The sequence below is a fragment of the Solanum dulcamara genome, chromosome 2 (assembly GCF_947179165.1).
Source record: "Solanum dulcamara chromosome 2, daSolDulc1.2, whole genome shotgun sequence".
NCBI classification, from domain to species: Eukaryota; Viridiplantae; Streptophyta; class Magnoliopsida; order Solanales; family Solanaceae; genus Solanum; species Solanum dulcamara.
In genome coordinates, this window is record NC_077238.1 from 69,437,536 (window position 1) to 69,447,657 (window position 10,122).

The 10,122-nt window shown below is 31.9% G+C and overlaps 1 protein-coding gene and 1 non-coding gene across 4 annotated transcripts; one reads left to right on the top strand and one right to left on the bottom strand.

The window, feature by feature from the left end:
* The first annotated feature begins 2,501 nt into the window (after positions 1-2,501).
* Positions 2,502-2,575, top strand: TRNAV-CAC (transfer RNA valine (anticodon CAC)). The gene has a single exon. It is a non-coding gene; the product is annotated as a tRNA-Val (tRNA).
* A 193-nt stretch (positions 2,576-2,768) lies between these two features.
* On the bottom strand, positions 2,769-6,396 carry LOC129880659 (voltage-dependent chloride channel 1, chloroplastic-like). Of its 3 annotated transcripts, none has more exons than XM_055954788.1 (5): positions 5,958-6,395; positions 5,576-5,744; positions 3,997-4,164; positions 3,523-3,729; positions 2,769-3,121 (listed from the first exon to the last, which is right to left on the bottom strand). In XM_055954788.1, the coding sequence occupies exons 1-5, from the start codon at positions 6,275-6,277 to the stop codon at positions 2,945-2,947; spliced, it is 1,041 nt and encodes a 346-aa protein (XP_055810763.1). In that variant the 5' UTR covers positions 6,278-6,395; the 3' UTR covers positions 2,769-2,944. The 3 variants fall into 3 exon arrangements, with proteins under 3 accessions (XP_055810763.1, XP_055810762.1, XP_055810761.1); XM_055954787.1 differs by having other exon boundaries at positions 5,576-5,798; XM_055954786.1 differs by having other exon boundaries at positions 5,576-6,396.
* Positions 6,397-10,122: the final 3,726 nt, after the last annotated feature.

Here is a 10,122-nt window from a genome sequence, read left to right on the forward strand (position 1 = left end):
CGATCAACAATAATAAGTTTATATGGTATCGATCTTTTGTTGGCCTAGCAGAAATGTAACATTGTAGTAATTGGGTAGAAAGAATGGTGTGAAGACTTAATTGATTCTCAATTAAATCTTCGAGTGGAGAATGCAAAGTAGTCAAAAAGGGAACAAAACGCGTTTTGAACGCGTAGTCAAAAAGGGAAGTGCAATACGCAGATTTTACACATTTCTAGTTTTCTATAAATAAAGGGCATCTTGCCCTCATTTAGATTATCCCACAAAAAAAATACAATCCAAAAGAGTAAGAACACAAAGAGAGTTATACACCAAGATAAATATTGTAGTATTGAGTGTCCTCTTTAGTAAGTTGTTCCTTTTACAAGAGAGAAGTGTTAATTGTTGTTTTCTCCTTGTATTTGAGAGCAGTGTACTCCCATATTATCATAGTAAGATCCTTCTACCCCGTGGTTTTCCCCTCTATCTGTTTGAGGGGTTTCCACGTAAAATTCTCTTGTCCAATTTATTTTCATTATTTATTATCATATCAAACTTTAGTTGTAGTGCTTCCTCCCCCAACACCAATTACCACCAACACCATTACCAACTACCACTCATTCTTCAACCGCACCATAAAACATCGCCAATTATTGACATCAATCAACTCCACCATCACAACCACCACCACCATCGTCAACCACCACACATTCTTCAGCCACTACCACAAACACAGTCAATTACTAACATCAACCAACTTCACCATTACAACCACCACCCTCACCATTATCAATTATCATCATAGTGTCATTCACCACAATCCCAACCACCTCCACCATTACAACTATCACCACCACCATTACTAGCCACTAACATAAACCATCACCGCTACCATCATTACATACTATCTAGCTCTACCATCACTAACGAACAAAAATATTTTTTTATTTTTTAATCAAATAGTGATATTATTTTATTAAGTTTTTATATTTTGTTAATATTTAACTATTTTTATTTAATTTGTTTATTTATTATTTTTAAAAATAAATAAACTAAGCATATTCAGATATTAATAAATAAATCATGTTTAATCATTCAATATTCAAATCTAAAAATAACATCTTAATTATTTAGATGTGCATCCAGACACAAAAATTTTAATTTTCATGCAAACAAATGACACCTAAATAGTTCTTCATGCTCCACTTAATAAGTTTCAAGGTTTTCTTTTTTTATATTCTTGAACTTATCAGTTGTATGATTGAGGTTTTTTAAAAGTTCCCTAATGAGGTAACCATATTCTAGTTGTAGATATAACCAAACGGGCTCTAAGTGTTATTATTATTATTATATATATGTAATTCAACTATACTCTCTCAATATAGAAGCCGCTTGAAAGCAACTGATGGTTGTGTACTTGTGTTGCCAGTTTGCGGGGCTATTTTAATCATTTCAAGTAAAATAATATTTTTAAAATTTTAATTTATTTTTTTAATTTGTTATATATTTAAAAATAATATAAATTATAATAATTAACAATTTAAAATATTTATGAAACATATAAAAAAAAATCGATTGACTTTCAAAATTCTATTAGTATCAGATAAATTGGGACAAATGAAGTAACATATATTATTTGAAATGTCATAAAAAGAACTATAAATCACTATAATAAACAACTTAAAAGTTAAAAGACATATAGAAAATTTAAGTGATTCTCGAAATTCTATTAATGTCACATAAATTGGGACATAGAGAGTAACATATATTATTCGAAAGTGACATAAAAATTATTATAATTCACAATAACTAACAAATTAAAGTATTTAAAAGACATATAAAGAAATTTGGTTGACCTTTGAAATTCTATTAGTACCACATAAATTGAGACAAAAGAAGTAACATAAATTAATTATTTGAAAAATGACATAAAAAGTACTATAAATCACAATAATTAACAACTTAAAAATTTTGAAGACATATAAAAAATTTGGTTGACTCTTGAATTCGGTTAGTGTATAAATTGAGACAGAGGAATTAACATATATTATTTGAAAATTACATAAAAAGTACTATAAAGTATAATAATTAACAACTTAAAATATATATAAAAATCATATTAAATATTGATTGATTTTTTAAATTGTACAGGTATCACATAAATTGAAACCAAAAGTAATATATATTGAGCTCTTACTTGCACGAAACCCTATATCTAGTTTATATATTATATGCATATTAGTCTAAAGTATAATATACACATCTAAATTAAAGGATGAAGAGAACAACATTGTTAAATAAATTCACTAATATTAAGTGTGAAAATTGTTTTTGGTTACATCAAATTAATCGTACATTTAAACTCAACAGTGAAACATACTTTAATTACTTAACTATTATTAAGTGATAAATATGTGTATAAAATATGTATTTCTTATATTTATTAGTTTGATGTAAATGAAAATAATAAAACTTGAACATATTATAAATCATTATTGACAATCTGGACTCTTTCCTATAAAGTCTGGGTGGTGTAGTTGGTTATCACGCTAGTCTCACACACTAGAGGTCCCCGGTTCGAACCCGGGCTCAGACATTTTTTACGTTGTAATTAATTTTGGTATTTTACGATGGCTAGTAGGATATTATTTTCTAATTAATTTTGGTGTTTTACTATGGCTAGTAGGATAGTTTTCTCGTGGGTTTTCAACTGCCTGGAAGTTAGGCAATCACCTTACCCTTTTACATCAACACATCACCTACATAGTAAAGCCCACACCCTTCTCGGGTAGAGTCAAAACAGGAGCCGATTTCAAACAATATTTACATATATATGTATAGAAATAGAAATAAGTCTGTCCCTTGTCAACATTCATATATGGGACATTCCTTCTTTATGTACAGTTGCTGAAGTCATGATAGAGAAGACTTCAGTCTTTAGTTTAAGGCGTATTTCCTAATCATCCTATGAGGTTGGCCAACCATTTGGAGAGTGTTCACTAAAACGTCTCTTTCTTTTGCTGTTTAATATTTCTTGAATCTGCTTTTCGTTTGCCATTGCTTCTTGGATGTTGTCGTGAACACGTTGACATAGCTCATCAAGTGCAAGCATTGGAAATGGCTCCTCAATAAGGACACCAACCTGCAAAAATGAACATCCTCTTTTGGTCAAATATGAATTACGGGACTGATATTATTAGTCATCCTCGACACTCCTCATCATCAACAACAACAAAATACACATTGCAATCCAACAAGTGGGATTTGGGAAGGTTAGAGAGTATGCAAACCTTGTCCCTAACTTGGGAGGTAGAGAGACTCTTTTCGATAGACCATCCGCTCAAGGAAAAGCATATCAAAGCAAATCGAAAAAGAAATAATGGAAGTAAAGAAATCACGGAAAAATACTACAAGAATCATGAAAATAAATTGATCTCTACTGCATGAAAATAAATAAAACATGAAGTGTTTGTTCTTCTGGAGTTCTGGTTAGAGTATAGACGGAAAGCTTGGCAAAATGAGGAGAAGAAAATGAAATCTGACCTCTTCAATGCAGAATAAGGAAGCAGCACTTATGAAAGTAGCTGGAACCACAATCCAGTGGCAATCATCCCAAAGTATTATAGGAAGAGTTAGATGCCAAAGCACCAAGAACCTTGATGTCAACCGAGTATATGAAAGGGGAATAGGTATGCCCAAGAGTTGTTCACATATACCAATACCTTCATGGAAACAAGAAATCTTTGATTCCTGCACTTTTTTAAAATCATAAGTCATCGGAAACTATTCATACGGTTTAAATCTTAAGAGAAATATAGAAACCACAGAATATCTTTCTTCCACAATCCATCAAGAAAAGAAATTTTGACGACAACAAAGATTTCTATGGTTTGTTACTTCCATTAATCTTCTAATACGCCAAAAGGAAAAAAGTTTGAAACAGAAATAAAAGATGCAGCCACTGGGAGACTTTTCTACTTCATTTAAAAGTAGTACAACTTTTTGAAGAATAATTACCAGCTGACTCAGTATCGCCCCCTCCAAGTTTAACGACTGAAGGCTCTGAGAAATGAATCCAATGATGCAACGAGGTCGATGCTTGGAACTGAGAATTACTGCTAGATCATCAGCCTCAACTAAGTTTTTGAGATCACTTGCTATATCCGAGTCATATACTATGTGGCACTGCACAGAAGTACTGCAATCTTAGTGGTAATTACTATGCAAGAGGCAAGGAGCTTTATCCCTTTGCTTATCATAGAAAATGTAGTTTGCTTTTAAGTAAATCGTGCATGCACAATACAACTTATTATTGAATCAATATGCAATGAGATCAAAGTACCATATGTTCCATGTTTAAAATATAAAATAAGGATTCAAAGCTTCTATGATTTTAAAGTCATTTCAGTTGAACCTCAACAACAATACTGTAATAGCAGGCCTATTGATGCAGTTTTGAGAAACTTCCTTCTAATTTATGATCGAAAAATGGACAGAAAAGGTTAGATCGTTTATCTAAGCTTCAACAAGATAAAATATACATGGCCATTGCACCCAAGGGTGTGGCATAGTGGTCAATGAAGTGAGTTGAGAACCATGAGGTCTCGGGTTCAAATCTCAATAGAGACAAAAACACTAGGTGATTTCTTCCCATATGTCCTAGCCTTGATAGATAGAGTTACCTGATACCTGTTGCTGGAGGGAGGGAGTAGGTATCCCGTGGAATTAGTCAAGGTGCGCGCAAGCTGGCCTGACACCACGTTTATAAAATATATATATAAATATATATATATATACACACACACACACACATGACCATTGAAATTTTGAAAATAACTCAAAAGTGACTGACTGTATTCATTATTTATAGCTACATTTCGTGTGTGAATTTCCAGAGACATTCTAGAAATTTACTGCATTTTCAGCCTCAACTACCTGATCATTGCATTAGCAAGTAGATAGCAGATTATTCCTTACTTTCCCTTGTAAATAGTGATTTATTGAAATTTTGTCATCTTGTCCTTTTCCTCCGATGTCATTACAGAACTAGTTGCAGATATAGCATATCAATAACTATGACTTATGATTTTCTCTCCTACATGGAGTACAGGCAGGGGCGGATGCAGCTTGTTGCTACCGGGTTTATATGAACAAATACTTCTAGTGCAAAATATAAATTTATGCGTAAAAATTCACTCAAATTGCAATAAATAGTATACATGAACCCATAACTTTAAAAATATAATGGGTTCAATACTAAAAGCTTGAACCCGTAGATCTTAAATCCTAAATCCGCCTCTGAGTGCAGGTACCAATTGTAACCCCATAGCAAGAATGATTGAGTATAATCTAAGACAGTGGCGAAGCTAAAATTTTTACTAAAGAGGTTCAAAATATGAGAAGTAAACACACAAAGTAGCCAAAGGGAATTCATTATCTTCTATTTATACATAAAAAGATAACTTAAATCATGTATAAATAGTGTAATTTTCTCCCCTTAGCCCTACCTGGCTCCGCCCCTGAGGAAAGGCCACAAATAAAGATGTATGGTATACATACAAAGACTATAGTGAGCCAAAATGATTTAACTATATACCTTCAAGGCAATTGGAAATGCCATGATATAATGCAAAAGTGCCTCTTTGAGCATATCATCCCTCTTATCAACACAAGCAATGACCTGCCTAGCAAAATCATTAGTTCCAGCAATCACTTTAGTCCAAGCCTTTTTCCCTGCTTCGAACCTCGAGTACGATGCTTCTGTCCTAAACACCAATAGAAGTGCCAGAGCTGGAGCTGTTAACTGATATGGCTGTGGACTGGCTCTCAAGATAGGGAAAAACTCAGGCAACCAATGCAATGAAACTGCTGAATTATAAGTAGCAATCACAAAAGCAAATGAAGTAAAAACTATAACAGGAGGAATCAAAGACAAAACAACCCGCGAATTGAAGCTCGAAAACAAGTGTCTAACATGCCTTAAAGAACTTCTATGCTGCACCCAAGTTTCATGTTTGTATAAAGATCTCTTTTTTCTCATACCCCCTTCTTGAATTTTGTCAGCCCAATCCGGTACTACGCGTAGAATCTTGATAAGGGTAGAAATTAGATTTGAATTCTGTGGGGTTCTTGAAGGTTGGGAGGAACAGTGGACTCTAAAAGTGAGCTTCCTGTAGCTGACTAATTTGGGAGGGAATGGTTGTTTGTGTGATTTTGAAGGATTCTTGAGGGTAAAATGGGAAGAAAAAGATGCATTGGTTGGAGATTGAATGGTGAAGAGGCTTCTCGGATTTGACATTGATGAGAGTTAGGGTTAGGGTTTGGAGGAAGGTGACAACATGGGAGATGTTTGAAGCAAGTGAAGTGAAGAACACAGTGGACACTAAGATTAGGTGGTTGGTAACGGTTAATTTGTGAATCTCCTTTTTTCACTTAGGAATAAAATAAATAAAAAAGGAAATGCTAGTGTCACAATAAGGTGACTCATGATTAGTACTCAACTTAAGACCATATTCTAAATAATGCTCATCTACTTTCATGTTTACTTTGTTTAAAAAAATTGACCACTTTTCCTTTTCAATAATATTTTAATTTTAATTTTTCACGTGTCATATTTAAAGTTATAAGATTAAAGAATATTTTGGTACATTTGATACAACTTTAATTTAGAACCACAACTTTAATAAATATTTGAAAGTGGTCGAACTATTAACAACATGGTTTAAGAACTCACTGTACAAATATCTCAAAGCGTCAAAGTATTAGTAATATGGTTTTAGAACTCACTTTGTTCTTAGTTAGTAACTGTGTGTTCAGTAAGAAAGGAAAATATTTTCTAGAAAAATAAGTGAGTTTTTGACTTATTTTCTTGTGTTCAGTACGTAAGAAAAAAAATGTTATCTCAAAAAAATTGTACTCCACATAATCTAGACAAACTCCCTCCATTTATAAAAAGAACGATCTACTTTCACTGATACTCTATTTAAAAAAGAATGACCATTTTTCTTTTTGAGCAATACTTTGATTTTATTTTTCTACGTGACATATTTAAAGCCACAAAATTAAATGACATTTTGGTACATTTGAAAAAATTTAATTTAGGACCACAGAATTAAAAAGTTTTTTTTTATTTTTTTAAACTTCATGTCAAGTCAAACTAGGTTATTCTTTTTAAAACGGAAGAAGTATAAATTAGAGAAAATTTCATAAACCGCTATAATTTAGTTGCTAATTATCAAATGACATTTAGAAATTACCATTCGTAACAAATCTTGGGTTTATGCTGTTTCTTTTGCTTAAACTAGGTGGCTATTTTTGTTATATATTGTTCTTATAAAAATTCTGAGAGATGCAACCTTAACTAGTTTGCTACTATTTAAGCTAATGTTGAACACTCATAAGTAGTTGTTGACCGCATGGATCGAAACGATGAAGCATTGCCATGATATTTTTTTTTTCCATCGTGTCTATTATATTTAGTAATAAACTTGTAGTTCTATCTTGAATAATTAGTTATTTGAATGTGAAGAGAATTCTATATTGTTGAGTATCGAAATGAAACAGGTGCAAATACAGCAATATGGATATCACAGATTCATATAATTGACTCCAACTTGTACACAAAGAATGTTAAGAAGAAACCTTGTAGATTGTACAAGTCGGAATCAGTTATATGAATCTGCGATATCCATGTTGCTTCATTTGCACCTGTTTCATATCGATACACAATATTATAGGATTCTCTTCACATTCAAATATCTAATTATTAAAGATGGAACTACAAATCAGATACTAAATACAACAGACATGGTGGAGAAAGAAAAAAAATCATGACAATGCTTCATCGTTTCGATCCATGCAGTTAGCAACTACTTGTGAGTGTTCAACATTAGCTTCAATAGTACAAAACAAGTTTGCATCTCTCAATTTTTTTTGTAAGAACAGTGTATAGCACTACAACAATAGCCATCTTGTTCAAGCAAAACCAACAATCTAGATGCCAGAGAATCATTTTTTCTCAATGTAAATGCACGACAAGACAAGATTTGAAGAAAATAGTGATAGGTGAGTGATATTGTTGTTTTGAATGAAACAAAAATGATATTTAAAGGCAATTTCTAAAACTGAGTTACCATTTAGGAAATTAACTCTAGAAAGAAAAGTGAGGGATAAAAAGGGCAATTCTCAACTAGATCATCTTTGTCACGATCCAAAATCATATAAGTTATGATGACATCTACCCCACGAAATGATAGGCGAAGCCAAGTTTGTTGTTTTTTTTTTTGACAATTTTCGTTATTAAATGATAGAAGGTAAATATTTGAAAGTGGTCAACGTATTAGCAACATGATTTTCAAACTCACCGTATAAATATCTCAAAGCGTCAAAGTATTAGCCACATGGTTTTAGAACTCACTTTTCCTTTATTTTGTTCTTACTTAGTATCTAAGGGTGTGTTCGGTAGTGAGGAAAATATTTTTTAGAAAAAATAAGTGAGTTTTTTATTTATTTTCTTATGTTCGGTATGTAAGAAAAAAAATACTATTCTAATTTTTTATATATATAATCTTGACAAATAATACGAAAGGTGGGTGGAGTGGTGGGGATGGGGGCTATGAGGGTAGGGTGAAGATGATGTGTGTTGGAGGTTGAAAATGACACAATCAATATAGCATGACACTTATAGAACTTGTTTTCCTTACTTCTATTAGAAAAGTTATTTTCCTCATTTTTAATAAACTTATCTTTCTAGATAAATGGTTTTAAAAAAATTGATCAATTGGGTCTCCATGTCGAACACAAACTAAGTGTTATTTTAGATACTAGTATAGGATTCAAAGATCTTCAAATTAGATACCAGTATTTGCTTTATATAAGTTAAAAATGTACATAAAGCAAAACTGAATTTTATTTTCTCTAAGACTAGAATAGTTACTGGTTCTAGGGGCTGAGTATTTTTTCTTGTTTGAAATATTTGACTCTATTGCATGATTGGTGATTTTTCCTTTGTTTCATTTTAATTCGATCGTTATTTAAAACTAACTTTCAATATTAGACTATATGTATGAATAATTATTTGGTTTGATTTAGAAAAACGACTTAAAAAGTTTAAAATTCACATTTGAGAATTATACTAATTATTTAGTTTAAGTCCTAACCCGGATAAAAGCATTCTAAGTTAAAATCTATTTGAACTTAGGGTGTGTTTGGTATTAAGGAAAATGTTTTTCGGAAAATATTTTCCTATTTTCTCATGTTTGATTGGCTTAAATATTTTGGAAAATGTTTTTCAAATCAATTTTTTTCCCCTCAAATTTAAGGAAATGACTTTCCTCCAAAAATTAAGGAAATGATTTTCCAAAACTCTCCTCCAACCTCAAATTATAATTTTTTTCCTTATCCCACCCGTACCCCGACCCTACCCACCCAACCCCTACCCCCATCCCCCAAAAATATTCAAAAAAACTCTAATTTTTTTTTTTAAAAAAAAAAATTGTCCATCCTACCCCCATCCACCCCCGGGACATCCCTCCACCCCCATCCCACACTCAAATTTTTTTTACAAAAAATACATTAAAATTTTTTAATTTTTTTTATCCCCAGAATACCACACATCCACCCCACCCCTAATTTTTTATTTTTATTTTCAAAAACAAATAGTGTAATTAGATATTTTTATTATAAGTGGATGATATATGGGTATATATGATTTTTCATGTTTTATCAATGTTGTCCATATTTGTATGAGCTTAAATAGGTTGAACCTTATATTTACCCATTTAAAAAAATATAAGTTATCCACTCAAGGTATACACCATATGTAAGTCTCTTTTCTTTTTTTGATTCTTCTACATTAGTCTCCTCGCAATATGGATGACTTCTATGGTTGATCATCCGGTATGAATCCAAACTGATTCTTGGAAATAGACATATTGCTTCTCATCCCCGTCTCTACCACTCTTTTCCAAATTTTCGTAGTATGGCTTAACAACTTAATACCCATGTAGTTGTTGCAATTTTGATTACCATCCTTGTTCTTGTACAATGGAATTGTTGTACTCCACCATCATTCCTTAGTTATCGTAGCCGTCTTAAAATTGACATTGAACAAGCTAGTCAACCACTCCAAATCTATTCTATCAG

Bases quoted from the DNA above. Each gene is read 5' to 3' on its own strand.
- LOC129880659 (XM_055954786.1), bottom strand. From the start codon at position 6,277: ATGTCAAATCCGAGAAGCCTCTTCACCATTCAATCTCCAACCAATGCA. The intron at 4,165-5,575 runs GTATATAGTTAA...ACTTCTGTGCAG, and splicing joins CATTTCCAATTGCCTTGAAG to TGCCACATAGTATATGACTC. The intron at 3,730-3,996 runs GTAATTATTCTT...AAAAAAGTGCAG, and splicing joins GGGCGATACTGAGTCAGCTG to GAATCAAAGATTTCTTGTTT.